Below are 15774 nucleotides of genomic sequence, written 5' to 3'. Positions count from 1 at the left end.
TCCGTAAAGATTTTTTGAAATCTGATACAGCGGTTGCATTAAGGAGAAGTGTATCTAAAGTTCCATGTACAACACTTGTATTTTCATCAACATTTATTATGAGTATTTCTGTAAATTGATGTGGCTCTCTGCAAAACCACCGGATGTTTTTGGAACTACTGAACATAACGCACCAATGTATACTGAGATTTTTTTTATATAAATATGAACTTTATCGAACAAAACATTCATGTATTGTGTAACATGAAGTCATATGAGTGTCATCTGATGAAGATCATCAAAGGTTAGTGATGAATTTGATCTATATTTCTGCTTTTTGTGACTCCTCTCTTTGGCTGGAAAAATGGCTGTGTTTTTCTGTGACTTGGCTCTGTCCGAACATAATCATTTGTGGTGCTTTCGCCGTAAAGTCTATTTGAAATCGGACACTGTGGTGGGATTAACAAGAAGTGTATCTTTAAAATGGTGTGAAATACGTGTATGTCTGAGGAATTCTAATTTTGAGATTTCTGTTGTTTTGAATTTGGCGCCCTGCACTTTCACCGGCTGTTGTCATATCGATCCCGTTAGTGGGATCTCAGCCCTAAGAAGTTTTAAGGAAAGCATTATTCAAGACCACAAAACTGGAACTATCGTAAGACATTACATCTGACTTATGAGTAACATCTGAATCAAGGCACTATTTACATCTGTTAAATACACACTCACCATTACTTATACATTTGGGGTCACTTGGCAGAAAGTGAAAGCTTTAGTGTGGCTTCAATATTTTTAACACCCTCACTAATATATGAATCATTTTGGTCATCGACTGCGGGGTCCTAACTCCCAGTTGTGGAAAAAGTATGCAAATGTCATAGTTAAATAAAACTAAAGATACCTCAATAGAAAATGTTGCAAGTAAGAGTGAAAGTCCCCCAGTAAAGTACTACTTCAGTAAAAGTCTAAAAGTATTTGGTTTTAAATATACTTAAGTATCAAAAGTAAATGTAATTGCTAAAATATACTTAAGTATCACAAATATAAACCATTTCAAATTCCTTATATTATGCAAACCAGATGGTACCATTTTCTTGTTTTTTAAATTTACGGATAGCCAGGGGCACACTCCAACACTCAGATATCATTTACAAATGAAGCATTTGTGTTTAGTGAGTCCGCCAGATCAGTGGCAGTAGGGATGACCAGGAATGTTCTCTTGATAAGTGCGTGAATTGGACCATTTTCCTGTTCTGCTAAGCATTTTAAATGTAACGAGTACTTTTGGGTGTCAGGGAAAATGTATGGGGTAAAAAGTACATCATTTTCTTTAGGAATGTAGTGGAGTAAAAGTAAGAGTTGTCAAAAAATATAAATAGTAAAGTACAGATACTCCAAAAACAACTTAATAAGAACTTTAAAGTATTTTTACTTGAGTACTTTACACCACTAACTCCATCCGTGACACAGATGCACTAGCATTTTCCTTCCAAAATCAAATACTGCTCCCTCTGATAGCTTCCTGTACCAAATGCTTGCTCAGACAGTAAATTACCTAATTGCCTGTCCTACTCATGGGGGGCCTATAAGTCACAGGGCCCAAACACACACACACATGTTTCTATGGCACCAGTCTATAAAAGTGGCCCTGCAGTGCAATCCACAGGGGCCCTTTGGATCGGGGCCAGTGTGAATAATAACATAGAAAACTTACCCTGCTTTCTACTCTAGTGGTAAGTAGTTGCTCCATTAACTTATTTTGGGACTCCGGGACTTCAACAGTTTGTGTTCGCCTAAACACACTACTTAGCCCCAATCAGACATAGAGCTGTCAATCCCTTGTAGTGCTCATGTTGGAAGAAAGGTGTAGGTTAAATAAATCATCAAATGGTTATTGGTGAGGTAATGGTAGAGTACATGTAACCCAATAAATAAGGTAACAATTTATTTAGGTAGTCAATTGGTAGATGCTCTACAGACTAACAGTAACATTTCAATTATCTCCTAACCCTAACTCTAAACCTAACCCTAACTGTTACCTTAGCAAGCAGTTGCTTATCAACAGATAGTTTGTTGATTGTATGAGAAAAATCTACAGATGGAAAATCTAGACTATCCAAATAAAGTATGACCATATATAACCACTTTTGTTTCTTTGTACCTTTCACTGGCCCACAGTTTGGAATTTACCTCCAAAACCTAACATAGGAGTTGGTTGAATTTATTTTAATTAAAAGTGTAGAGTCTAAAGTTCAACATTCACCCTAGGCTTTGAGAGAATGCACAAAATAAGTTGTGCACAGTGCTCATTTGGGGTTTAGGATAAAAGAGGATAATGTTACTGGGATGATCCCTGTGCATGCCACATCCATGAACACTTGCATTGTTTCACAAATACCTCAGAGACAGTGGTGCATCTTTAACACACACACCCCTGGTGTTGCTGGGTAATCATGATCACTTTTGATCATGACAGACTCTAAACACACTATCAGAAATGGAATCTTGCACCACATCTTTTCACCAGGCTTTAAACCACAGTGAGAGTTTAATAAGAACACATCAAAAGAATGAAGCAACCCAAAACAAAACAGCACAACAGATCTATAGTGGTCGGTCCATTTGGAAATGTTGGTCTTTCCGGCCAGACCTGCATGCGTCAGCCTGCATCCAATAAGTTGTCAGTTTATATATCTGTGTCCTGAGGTATTTCCTGTGAGCCTGCATCCTGTTATGAGGGGTCAGAGGGGGCTGCAGTATGGCTGCTATCTCAGAAAATCTCAGTCCCTTAAGTTAAAAAGAAAGAGATGATAGAGCAGTGTTCTTGGTAGAGAATAGTAATACACTGTGCTATCTGTGCCCAGGGAGACCAATCAGAGATAATTTTACTTGCAAGAGTATACGTTCTATTATTAAGCATCTTCCCAGAACCATGGCAGGATTACATTTAATGCCACAATCTTATCTGCTTCAGGAAAATGAATTACCTGGGTCATGTTCATTAGGGCATGCAACAGGCAATGTTTAATAACTAGGATTTTTTTGTTGTTTCTGTTTTTTTTTCAAATTACACTAGTTAGTTAGTTAGTTAGTTAGTTAGTTAGTTGAATAGCTCCTGAAGCTCACAATGAAAACAATGACAACAGATTCTGATTCATAGATCATTTACTTAAGAAAATACAAAACAATATAAATATATATTTTTTACCGTAGTTCAAAATAGATCCATTGTAATATCCTTCATATGCTGTACATGTAAAAGTGGATAGATAAAACAGAAGCAAGGGTGCAACTTCAATTTAACATTGCATTAAACTGTATGTAACATTGTCAGTAACATTTCAGTACGTATGAAAGTGACATAACACCATCATAACCATTCTCCATTTATGCTAATATCCTTTATTTATTAAGCGAAACATACACAGCCGTATCTTTGATTAGCCTGTATAAGCATAGCATCCAAACTGAAACGCCAGTCTAGCGTTTCGCTACACACACGTGTGGCTTAAGATATTCATGACATTATATTATATTATTGTCAATTTATGTAAAATGTTGAGCACTGACTGTTGTCTGTGGTGGATGTCACTTCAAGCAGCAGATTACTTCTTTTGTCATATACATTAGTTTGACCTTTGACGGTTTCACTTGAAGTTCAGTCATGTGAGCGGGCAAAAGCAGCAAGAGGGTTACCCCAAATGCAGTACTGTGACTGCATGAACAGTGAGAAACAGGATATAACTCTTCTTGTCGTGCTATCTCTGGAACAAATATCTATAAATATGTTTCAGGTCATATTTCCCTCACCAAGTATTTCCCTTGGCTTGTTTTTCTTGTTTAAAATAGTCCTACCATTAACAAGAAGATAAGTAAGGAACCATATCCTTCCTTCTACCACATCCAACGTAGAAATACACTATAATAATGATTTCAGTACGTATGCAATGTAAAAGGCAGAAAGCAAACACATTATGCAACCAACTCTCTACACAGTTTGGTCTGTCTTTGGTTGTCACTTTGTCACTTCTTTGTTACTTTGCTTTGTTACATCACTGACCTGTTGGGGCAAGTGTTCCATTTGCGTAAGGCTTAGGACAATTCTAGTCTGGGGAATCTCTAGCGTTCATGATTGGTCTTGTGGGCTAGGCCTACGCAGATAAAGAGGCCAAGATCTCTGTGAGAACAAATGCAACATGGATAGCTTCCCTGTGAATAACAAAGCAATCTTTCTTCAAAATGACATTGATTGTCTCAAATCCGTGCATTTACGTGATTTTGATTGATCATGGAGATGCTGGTGGAAAAACCTGAATGTTACGCAGTCAAGGATTTCAGTCTGGCATGAGTTCACTGCAACGATGATTAAGGGACCAAGCCTATCCAAATTCCCTGTGAAGAAAGCGTGGGGTTGATGTTTGCTCCTCTCACTCTGCTCTGTCATTCAACCGACATAGGGAGAAAACCTCGAGCCAAAGGCCAGATTAGAATGCATTAAACAAGGCTTTTGTTTCAGTAAAACAAAACAAGTCCTCCTATCTGTTAAAGCCTCACTAATCCACTGTATCATTTAACTTATCAAACCGGTAATTTGACTTGACAGCCTCTCTATGTATGGTAGCAACCAGAGAGGATTTCTGTGGAAAAAATGTTTTTGACTAATGCCCGTAGCAAGGGAAACCCAGCATTGTGAAATTGCAAATTATTATTTAGTATGGGCTTTTGCAAGAGTGAGTTTATCAATAACAGGAAAGGTATCTGCGGTGCCCTACAAGCTGTGAAAACAAGCTACATAATTTTCTGTCGGTGTTCCGACAGTACTGCTTCCTTTGGAGTTATTGCTTCAATCCTGTTTTGGTTCCCCCATAACACCCCTTTCTCTACCAGTGAAAAATACAAAAATACAGCTACGAAATTAATATTCACTGCAACTCCTCCTATAGGAATTACCCACAGGAGGAGAAATGATTCACGTCTATACAGTACATCCTATTCATGTCCCACAAATAGAATCTGTAAATTCTACAAAACACTGATTGAATACTAAAGTAGTGTCACATTCATCTATTCTAAAGAACTGCAGCCATGACCTTCACACCCTGTGGTTTCATAATGATTTGCTGATTTTGAGATTAATTGAAGAGAGCTCTCCACTCTGCCATTACATGGCACTGATGGGCATGTTTGCATTATGCGCTCCCCACTTAGTGTCATTTAGTCTATATTACAAAAATACCTTAGTCAAAAGCAGGTTAATAATAATAAAATAAATCTACAAATACAATACAATTAAAGTGCAAACTACTGCATTGAGAAAGAGAGGTGTTGGTGTATGGCCATAGGTTTGGACCAGCAAATCTAATGCATATCAGCTGACCCTGTGCAGTCATTAAATAATGGCTACATTTCTATATACTGTATGTGCACATGATAATGATATAAAAAGTGACCACATTCACCCTCTTGTGTTTCACATAACTGTATGTTATTAACTAGAAGAAGAAAAGAAGAGAACAACACTTTCAATTTATGCAACTTCTATAAGACACAACGTGTCACCAATCTGACCCCAAATGAGTCACTGTGCTTCGGTTGATCAAATCTGTACTGTCATTGACGTAGTTTCCCTCTCTCCAATAAAGTCCTATTGTTGTGGTAATTGTTTTTGTGTATTTTTCTTTAACTTCACAGGTGAGCTGAAATATCTAATGGAGCCATTTCCTTCAAGACTTGGCTCCCATGTTCCAGAACTCAGCACATTCCCTCCAAAATTGAGCTAACATTTGGAAATGGTGCACACTTCACATTGAAAGGCACCAACAGGCTCTGGTTTTCTCAGCCTAGTAGTCTCTGGGAGGAGACATGTCCAGCATCTCTTTGTCCTCAATCACAGGACACCTTCTTTAGGCCCTGAAGCTGATGTTGAGCTTGCGCCTTTTGGGGTGGCACACCTTGGAGAGCACCACCAGCACCGCTATCAGCACCAAAGCTGTCACCACGATGACGATAATGCTCACGCTCTTACTGTCCAGCTTCTGACACTGCTCTTGCGTCACACTCCCAACATTCACCTCCACTGGCTCCGAGTTCCCTGTGTACTGGCAGGTTACTATCGCGAAGTCAGGGATGACCACATCAGAGTGCTGGAGCATGTTGAGGAAGCGGGGGTTGCTGCAGCAACTGAGAGGGTTCGAGCCCATATAGAGGGTTTTGAGCGTCCGCTCCAGGACCAGGACTGTGTTGTACTCCAGGGTCACCAGGTTGTTGTTCTGCAGGTTCAGGGACTCGATGGAGGACGCCTTGTTCCAAAGGGGGAGAGTGGTCAGCTTGTTGGTGGACAGGTCCACAAATTTGAGACTACTTAGCAGGGAAAGGTCCGTGTTCAATTCTGGGATGTGGTTTTCTCTCAGTGAGAGATTAATTAGGGAGGTCTCCAAACTAGAGAAAGCATTCTGGTGAATGTCCAAGCCTGGGTTTAGGGACAGGTCCAGCAACCTGAGTGGGGTGCCATTGAAGGCATATGGTGGCAGAACCTCAAGATTGTTTCCAGAAAGGTACAACAAGTGCAGGCTTGGTATTGATGTAAAGGAGACACAGCCTGGAGGATCCTGGGAGTTGTGGTCTGTCTGGGGTGATTTTCGCTGTGAAGGGCAGACTTTCAGGTAGTTCTGCTGGAGGTGAAGGCCTCTGATGCTAGGCAGTCTTTGGAACGTTCCAGAGTCCATTATGGTGAGGAAGTTCCCTTGTAAGAAGAGTTCCTGCAGTGACCGGAGGGTGTTCTCCCCAAATGAGAGGTTTTGTAGGGCATTGTAACTCAGGTCCAGGGTCTTCAGAGAGTTCAGAGGGCTCTCCTGGTCTATAGAAAAGGCCCCGATACAGTTATTACTTACGTTAAGATGCACAAGGGACACCATGCTGCAGAAGTAAGACATCGGTATGCTCTTTATCTGGTTGTAGCTCATGTTGAGGTACTTGAGCCTTGAGAAGTCCTGGTGTCTGCTCATTCCACCTGACTGCGTTTGAGGTACGAACGTGTTTCTGAAGTGCTCGAGCTCATCGGCAGTTCCTGTGGTATTGACACTCATCAGGTGGTTCCTGGACAAATCCAGGTACATGAGCTTGTTCCTTCTGGGGAGAACGGGGAAATAGTGGATATTGTTTTCCCTCAGGTCGAGGTAGAGGAGCTCATACTCTAGGTCTGAATCTGTGGTTTGGAAGCACTCCATGCTGTTCTTACTGAGGTTCAGCACCTTGAGTTTGGAAAGGTTAAAGTCAGTGATGCAAGTGATGGAGTTAATGGACAAATCAAGCTCGGACAGATGGAGCAACGAGTCAAATGCTCCGTCCTCAATCTCTAAGATGACGTTGTTGTGAAGATCAATGTTTCTTAAGGCCAAAGCTCCGCAAAAGGTCTCCTTGCCCACTTTGGTGATACTGTTGCCATTCAGAGAAAGGTTCATTAGTGCTGGGGCTTCACTGAGAAAAAAGTCGGTCATCCCCGTGTACAGGCCATTGCCTGAGAGGTCAAGCCTCTCCACAGCCGTAAGAGGCCCAATGCTGGTTTTCGAAACAGCAAAAACATCCAAGTAATTACTGGAGAGGTCCAGCACTTGCAGATTGGTCATGTCTTTGAACAGACCTGGCTGGATGAACTGGATCTTGTTGGAGTGGAGGTTCAGATGATGAACGGTGGTGTAGATTGCTAGAACTTCTTGAGTAATGTTTTGTAGAAGGTTTCGAGACAGGTCGAGCTTTTGAATGCCATGAGGAAGCTTGGCTGGAACGGTCCTCAGGTTCAGATCGTTGCAGTACACGTCATTCTGGACCTGTGAACAGAACAAGGAAAGATAACTACATGAGCTTTGACCTTCACAGCACCACTGCACACTCCCAGAAGACCACAAGTCACCTTGACACTACACTATCACAGACCAAACAGACCAGAGAGTTGTTTTACTGACCATTGTATCTGTGTTCTTGGCAGTCAGGAAGACTGTGAGGCTTGTGGGGATTTCACCTCATAAAACAAGCTCTTATTACCTCGGGATTTTTAGAACGCCTGGTGGACAAAGTATTTCCATATTTATTTTAGACATTCAACTATTCACTTATCAGTGTGGCTGGTAATTGAAACCATATGGCATGAGCCCTCTCTAAATACAACACATAAAAAACACACACGCACACACACTCACATAAAACAAAGTGGATTTAGGTTCTTGGCATACTTGTGGTTTTGACGTCACCAGTAAGCATTCCTTAGTTAGTTTTTTGTCTAAAATACAAGCTTTTCTGAAAGAGTTCTTCTGGCTTTTATGATCAAGTGTTCACTTATATGTTTTTGATTAATAACTTCATATGCATGTAAAATAACTTGCAAATCACAAGTCATACTGTATATCATCATATGATCTAAAGATGTTATAACAGAATGTAATACTGTTATAGAAAGGGAAATAAATTGAGGTACGAACAGCACATTTGTAAACCACCAAGTTTGTTTCCGTATATTAAAGTGAATGCACAAACAATTGACTGCATTTAGATATATTCATACTGATACTGTACATTTGTACATCCACTGTATATCAACTGTATACCCACTGTATAATTGTATATCCACTGTTCATTTTCTTACAGCTCTATGCTCACTCTACCTAGTTGTATATAATGTATGCAAACTTTGTTTAAACTCCATAGTCTGTATTCTGTCTCTAAATATTGTCTATGACTAGAAGCACCATATCACCAAGTAAAAGTATGTGTAAATGTACTTGGCGAATGATGGTGATTCTGATTCTAATTCTTATTCTGGACACTGCCTCAAAAAATGAAAACACCATCTCCCTCTAATCTATTTAATTCAAACTGGCACACTGATATCAGTTCTTGCAGTCTAAAGAGGCAATTTCCTGCCCAGTTCCAAATCATCCTGCCTGTTTATACAGTTTTCCCGTCAGTAGTCAGGAATGCGATACATTCCCAGGACTACAGCAATAGGAATTTCATATCAGATATTGTTTTCTTATGTCTTTGCCAACAAGATCTCACGGTCTGACTTCAGCATTCAACGTTTGTCCAGCGGGATAAATGTCAAACTTGATGGTTAAGTTTCGGCATTAATTCCGGTTGGTTGAGGTTTGGGATAGGGTTAAAATAGAAACATACTCAACGTTATATTTAGGCATCAATTACGATTGGTTAAGTTAAGGGTTAAGGTTTGGGATGGGGTTAAAACAGAAAAAAAATTAAACGAGTGCCTAGCACTGGGATTAAACCCGCAATACTTGAAGCCATAGTTTGCGGTTCAAGTCCCTCCTCTATCCTCATCCACACCACCCTAGAAAGCCGCGAGCCTAGTAGATGGTAATAGGCACTCACGTTGGCCCTAGTGGACGGTATAAAGGCATCTCCTGATGTCCTCGGGACATGGACAAATGTTGAATACTGAAGGACAAATGTTGAATACTGAAGGACAAATATTGAATACTGAAGTGGATCTGGTGTGACCTGGCTGATCTCTGCAAATGGTGGAATAAGGAGAGAAGGAAAACACCAACGCGCTGTTCTATGGACAGAAAGCAATGCCTGAGCCTCTTTTAGTAAAGGACTAACAAAGGACACTGTGTAACATCAGGTCCAGATTGATATTACCTGAGAGAGGAAACATTCCCCCTACAGAAAGCAGCCCTGAGGCTTTCAGCTCGTTAATTTGATCCGTTTGGCTGTGGACATAGAGATGCTTCATCCAAATTCGGAGCTAGACCGAGATGACATATTTGTCAACACAACAACAGGCAGAGGAAGTCAGTCAGTATACCCAAGATGCCAAGAAGAGTCTGACATTAAGTTCAGCTATGTCTAAACACCCACATTAATGTAAGTACTTGGACGATTAGAGTTGAATACACTGCACTGTCTGCAAGTGATTTGAGACATCACAATCACAGTGCAGAGCTGTGAGGTAATGGCACACGTGCCTCCTCTAAGACTGTAGCTTGCTTTTATCTTGCCTGGGCACATCTACTTATTCTTCTCCATCTCAAAATGAAACAGTGTAGGTGTGACTACTCATGGGTTATGTGGTCACACTGTATGTTCTGTTATCTGTGGTTCAGAGCAGGAGGAAGCAGCATGGCTAGAATAACAAAAACTATTGGTTTAATATCACAAGACTCCAATAGAAACGTTCTATGCCCCTGGACAATTCGAAAGTACCTGATATACTGTACTTTGGATGTACAAAACATGAGAGGTTTGTGAGAAAACTGCCAAAACTCTCAGATAACAACATCAAGGTATACACTAGCCACTGCGCACAGACATAAATTCAACATCTATTCCCCGTTGGTTCAATGTAAATTCCTTGTAATGAAGTGGAAACAACATTGATTCAACAAGTGTGTGCCCAGTGGATACGCTAAAAGCACAGTTTTGCAAATGCTATAGTAGAATATAGATATAATAATACTCAACTATTCTTGGTCAAACTCAAAACGACAATAAAGCATAGGATACACCATCAAAACCGATTACAGAAATATCAGTTATCAGCAATTATCAACACTATTCCTCCCCTCTATGTTACTAAAACCAGGGGTCTCACTTTAAATGAAAACCCTATAAAATAAGTGGCCCATAATAGTTATTTATTTTATTGCACATATTTTAAAGCTTTGCAAAAAAAAGTGCATTACAAATAAATATATTATTATTATTACAGGGTAGTTACATATTTTACACATAGTTGAAATACTTCTAGTTGGCATACTAGTATACTATGAAAACATTTCAAAAGCCTTTTGATGCAGCAACTCACCATTTGACAGGGGGAGAGTTGACGTGGGGGACGTAACAAGGATGCTGCAACATCACTGACGATGGCCAGGACCAGCCAGAGGTAGGTTGCCATGGTGCTGTGACACAGAGAGAGAGCACACATGAGTGCAGGAAACACACTGATGGGTTTATGACATGAACTGAGACCTGTCATTTATTCCACTTGCAACGTCATATCGCTGCTACTAAGAATTCATGACTGAGCTTAACCATGTATGTCTTGGTTCATTTGGGTAGGTCCGCACATGCAAGGCTTAAATTGTGATTATTTCTTAAATCATGAGAATGATTTTGTTGGTTAGTTACCTCAATGTCTCTGGTGTCCACTGACCGCCAATAACATTTGCAAACTTCATCAATCACAATATGACCCTACATGAGAATATGGAATACTAAACAATATTACAAAGAATGAGAGTAAGAGAAAGATTGGTTTGCTCAATAAGTGTAATTGCAGTGGACACATACAACATGCTACCATGCTACTATATTTAGTACTTGTTCCTCTCAGGCTTGTTTTTAGTTTTAAGTTTTAAGTGACGCAAAAGGAAACTCCCACTGATCACTCAAGCCGAGATCTAAAAGGTTAATTACTATAGGAATAAAGATGGTCTTTAACCAACAACAAGGACTTGTTTTGGTTCTTACAGTTGAAGAGCTGACATTGGATATCATGCATCTTTATTGTCTCACCACAAATAGTAGAAATTAATAGATATTTCTGTGTCATACTGTACCTACAGCAAAAATCAAGACTTTTATTGCATGACTTTTCTTTGCCCTGAACACAATGCTGTCAACATCACTCAGGTAACATAGGAAAATACCCTCTGAATTCTCAGTGAATGATACTCTCCTCAAGATTCCACAATAGCCCACGAGAACATAACACTCCTACCCAGCAAGTACAAAAACATTTCACACATTTGCTCTCATGTATTAATCTGTACACCCATCCACCTCTTTTCTCATTATTTTCTTTACACGTTTACATAGAACATTCCTTCCCCTACTCCACAACCTCCACTGCTAAGTGTATCATTCTCCTCTCCTCTGTCCCTCTGAGGACAATTCTACCATTTTACAATACATTCTTACCAGTCACCTTAACCAGCAAGCAACATAATGAGAAATTATCCAAAGTCGTCCATAGGTGTTTACCTCTTCGAAATGGTTACTTTCCCATGCAGAATCTTCTGCTCATGCTGCTGCTGCTGTGGTACTCTCACATCCTCACTGACACACTCCTACACACTCTCACACACAGCAGACTCTACCCCGCACCTTTTAGCGCTGGTCCCGGGCTGACACATCCTGTGAGAATATCCTGCATCATTGTTGTTTTTCCCCTTCTCTTTTTTTTGGGAAATACCTTATATGGGATTTGGAAGTCCATTTTCTCTATACTTCCTCCCATATCACACTAATTTCTCTCTCTCGTATCCTTCCTTCCTCCCTCTCTCTCTTTATCAATCTCTTTCTCACTCTGTATCTCTTTCTCCCTCTCTCCCTTTGTCTCTCTCTTCTTTCTCTCTTTCTTTCCCTCCCTCTCTTCATCTATCGCTCATCAGTCAGAAGAGCTGGGTCTTAATTCTTTGTGGTTTGTCGTTCCCACATGTTTGCAGTTGCTCATTCTGGAACAGCTGTGTACATAGGGAGGTTATAAATTCCTTGTATCTTTCTGTAAACAGTTAGGCATGCAAACATATAAAGTTCAAAAAGCGCCCGGCTAAGAGGCTATTTATTATGTGGTCTCGGTAGTCTCCATGCCCAGCCAAGTTATTATAAACTAACCAGATCGTTATCCTATTCTTCAGAGAAAGACAAACATACATATTCACAAGACGTACACTTTGGTAAGTAACATGTCATTGGCCAAATTTCAAATACTGTTGAAGCCTCAACTGGGGATGTGAAAGATACACATGCGCATTGCACAGACACACGCCCGCACACACACACGAACGCACATGCATGTCCGCACACACACTCACCCTTTCCATCCAAAAAGGCGACGTCTTCTGAGGTGTTGTACCATTCCAGAATTGAATCTCAGAGATATGGTCCTCTCACCCCTAGTTCACATCCAGAGGTGTACATTAAGTGAAGTGAATGTCCATCTGTGGCAGTCCCCTTTGCAGCTTCCTCGGTCCAGTTATATTGAGCACAATGGGGAATCCCATTACATGATATGCCTATCCCAAGGGATACAACTAGATAATATCCAACTTCGATAACAATGGACTATTCAGTTCTATCCATAGTTTACATGTTACAAAGTTTCGTCAATATCTGTCATTAACTTAACTCCGTCTTTGAATTAGCTACACTAAATGTGAAAGGGTGAGCCGTTCTGGATAGGTATATTACCTTGTGAGCACACCTGTTTGAGTGAGAAGGGTGCACCTGCAGCCTTCAATTCAGAGGGTTCCTGCATGTGGGCATTCCTGCATTTGCGTCAACCCCTCTTTATACTTCTTTTGGTCCATTTTTAGGCTATATCTCCAGTACATAAACGGGAAGCAGGGACGCTCCAGTACTGTAGATGCAGGTAATGCACCATAACGTTGGATGGCAACCTCAGATAAACCCAACGGAAGAAGAGGAGGGGGCGTCAACAGTAACTAGCTATAGCTAGTACACACCAGTAGAGTGTCCTTTGCCCCAGCCTGTTGGGCACTGTTCTCCCGCAGTTCTGTTAATGATAGCAAGGTCGGGTGATTGGCAGGTGGGAGCAAAGGATACTGTGTGCTAGCCTAGCTAGCTAGTCCTAAGGAGGACTCCGGTACACAGCAGGCTAGCTAGCACACGGTGTCTCGCATGCTGTGTACCAGACCAGCTAGCGGTAGGCGGGGCCGACACCGGTAGACAGTGTACTTCACCCCCACCTGTCGGGCACGGTTTTCTCCAGTACACAGCAGGCAGGGGGTGACACTGTGTGCTAGCTTGCTACTAGCAAACTAACTAGTTAGCACAGGGTGTCGCCCCAGCCTCCCGCCTGCTGTGCTAGCCGGAGGCGGGGCTTCCGGTAGACAGTTGTCCTTGGGGCCTGCCTGTCGGCACGGTTTTCTCAGGTACACAGGAGGCGGGGGCGATACCGCAGTTCAGTTAACGATGGTGAGGGCAGGTGTTCAGCAGGCAGGAGCCAAGGACACGGTCTACCACAGACTAGTTAGCCAAGATGACTCCAGTACACAGCAGGCGGGGGCGAAAAAACTCTGATAACACTTTTATTTCCCTTTTGTCCCACATTAAAAAGTGTTACACAAGCAAGAAGATATCGTGCTCGAGGGGACAGCGTTCATGCAGGAACCAATGAGATGCTTGAGGGGAGTGTTTAAGAAGGGTGCAGGAATGCCCACATCCAGGAACTCCCCAAATTGCGGGCTGCAGCTGCACACTTGGTTTGAGTCAAACAGCTTTTTGTCAGGTTTATAGTTTTTATACCAGCCCTTTGTCAGGTATATGTTATCTATCAAGGTCTATGTCTCCCCCTAGTGCCAAAAATAATTGATTGCACATAAATTGATTGCAAATTCTTCACTTTGAAAATGACTGCTCTGGAATCTGAAATAGTTCATGCTTCTCAATGGTCAATTGAATGATTGATTCGTATCCATTGATTCTTGAAGACTTTAACTTAGAAATGCCTCAAACTTAGTACAACTCTTACCCCATCACAATCAAAAATGAGGTCAGCCTACACAACAATGTTATCTTCAGAATGTTAAAAACCATCATATTGATGTCATGGATTATCAGTCCTTGCATTCATAGCTTCATACATTTCTAAAGCACAAGTTAGCTTTGAAGCAAAAGTTAAAGTGGTGGCGCTCCCATTTGGCTGAAAAACTAATTACAGATTGTGGCTTTAATAAACAGCCAAACAACAGGCAAGGAAATATGTAAACAAACACAGCCAGTCAGCCACAGATTCAACCACAACAATATACCCTTCATAATTTGCTCTCCCTCAGGTAAGATCTCTAATACATTATACCCTTTGTGTCCACAAATGACACAATCTCAATTGCACTCCAAACTGCCCTTTCCCACATGAACAAAAGGAAAAACAGTGCATTCAGAAATACACACTTTTTCCACTTTTGTTACATTATAACCTTATTCTAAAGCTCTCCGTACTTTGCTCTGTTCATCTTTGCCTTGTTCCTGACTAGTCTCCCAGTCCCTGCCACTGAAAAACATCCCCACAGCATGATGCCCCCACCACCATGCTTCACCGTAGGGATGGTGCCAGGTTTCCTCCAAATGTGATGCTTGGCATTCAGATCAAAGAGTTCAATCTTGGTTTTATCAGACCAGAGAATCTTGTTTCCCATGGTCTGAGAGTCCTTAGGTACCTTTTGGCAAACTCCAAGCGGGCTGTCATGTGCCTTTTACTGAGGAGTGGCTTCTGTCTGGTCACTACCATAAAGACCTGATTGGTGGAGTGCTGCAGAGATGGTTGTCCTTCTGGATGGTTCTCCCATCTCCACAGAGGATCCCTAGAGCTCTGTCAGAGTGTCCATTGGGGTTTTGGTCACCTCCCTGACCAAGGCTCTTCTCCCCCGATTGCTCAGTTTGGCCAGCCGGCCAGCTCTAGGAAGAGTCTTGGTGGTTCCTAACTTTGATCATTTAAGAATGATGGAGGCCACTGTGTTCTTGGGGTCCTTCAATGCTGCAGAATATTTTTGGTACCCTTCCCCTGATCTGTGCCTCGACACAATCTTGTCTTGGAGATCTACGGACAATTCCTTCGACCTCATGGATTGGTTTTTGCTCTGACATGCACTGTCAACTGTGGGACCTTATATAGACAGGTTTGTGCCTTTCCAAATCATGTCCAATCAATTGAATTTACCACAGGTGGACTCCAATCAAGTTGTGGAAACATCTGAAGGATGATCAATGGAAACAGGATGCACCTGAGCTCAATTTTGAGTCATACAGCAAAGA

The 15774-nt window shown here is 41.3% G+C and overlaps 1 protein-coding gene across 2 annotated transcripts; it reads right to left on the bottom strand.

The window, feature by feature from the left end:
• Positions 1-3126: 3126 nt before the first annotated feature.
• LOC115136116 (transforming growth factor beta activator LRRC32-like) lies at positions 3127-12063 on the bottom strand. Of its 2 annotated transcripts, XM_029671559.2 has the most exons (3): positions 11980-12063; positions 10799-10895; positions 3127-7805 (listed from the first exon to the last, which is right to left on the bottom strand). In XM_029671559.2, exons 2-3 carry the CDS (start codon positions 10889-10891, stop codon positions 5883-5885), a joined length of 2016 nt encoding a protein of 671 aa, XP_029527419.1. In that variant the 5' UTR covers positions 10892-10895; positions 11980-12063; the 3' UTR covers positions 3127-5882. The 2 variants fall into 2 exon arrangements, with proteins under 2 accessions (XP_029527419.1, XP_029527418.1); XM_029671558.2 differs by lacking the exon at positions 11980-12063 and having other exon boundaries at positions 10799-11973.
• Between the last annotated feature and the right edge of the window lie 3711 nt (positions 12064-15774).

Source organism: Oncorhynchus nerka, linkage group LG10, assembly GCF_034236695.1.
Source record: "Oncorhynchus nerka isolate Pitt River linkage group LG10, Oner_Uvic_2.0, whole genome shotgun sequence".
Taxonomy (NCBI): domain Eukaryota; kingdom Metazoa; phylum Chordata; class Actinopteri; order Salmoniformes; family Salmonidae; genus Oncorhynchus; species Oncorhynchus nerka.
Note: the sequence above shows the minus strand (reverse complement) of the source record. Positions and strands in the feature narration are given on the sequence as shown.

Excerpts from the sequence above, each read along its gene's own strand:
- LOC115136116 (XM_029671558.2), bottom strand. The coding sequence starts at position 10,972 with ATGACAGGTCTCAGTTCATGTCATAAACCCATCAGTGTGTTTCCTGCA. Across the intron at positions 7,806-10,798 it reads AACTCTCCCCCTGTCAAATG|GTCCAGAATGACGTGTACTG; the intron begins GTGAGTTGCTGC and ends TTCTGTTCACAG.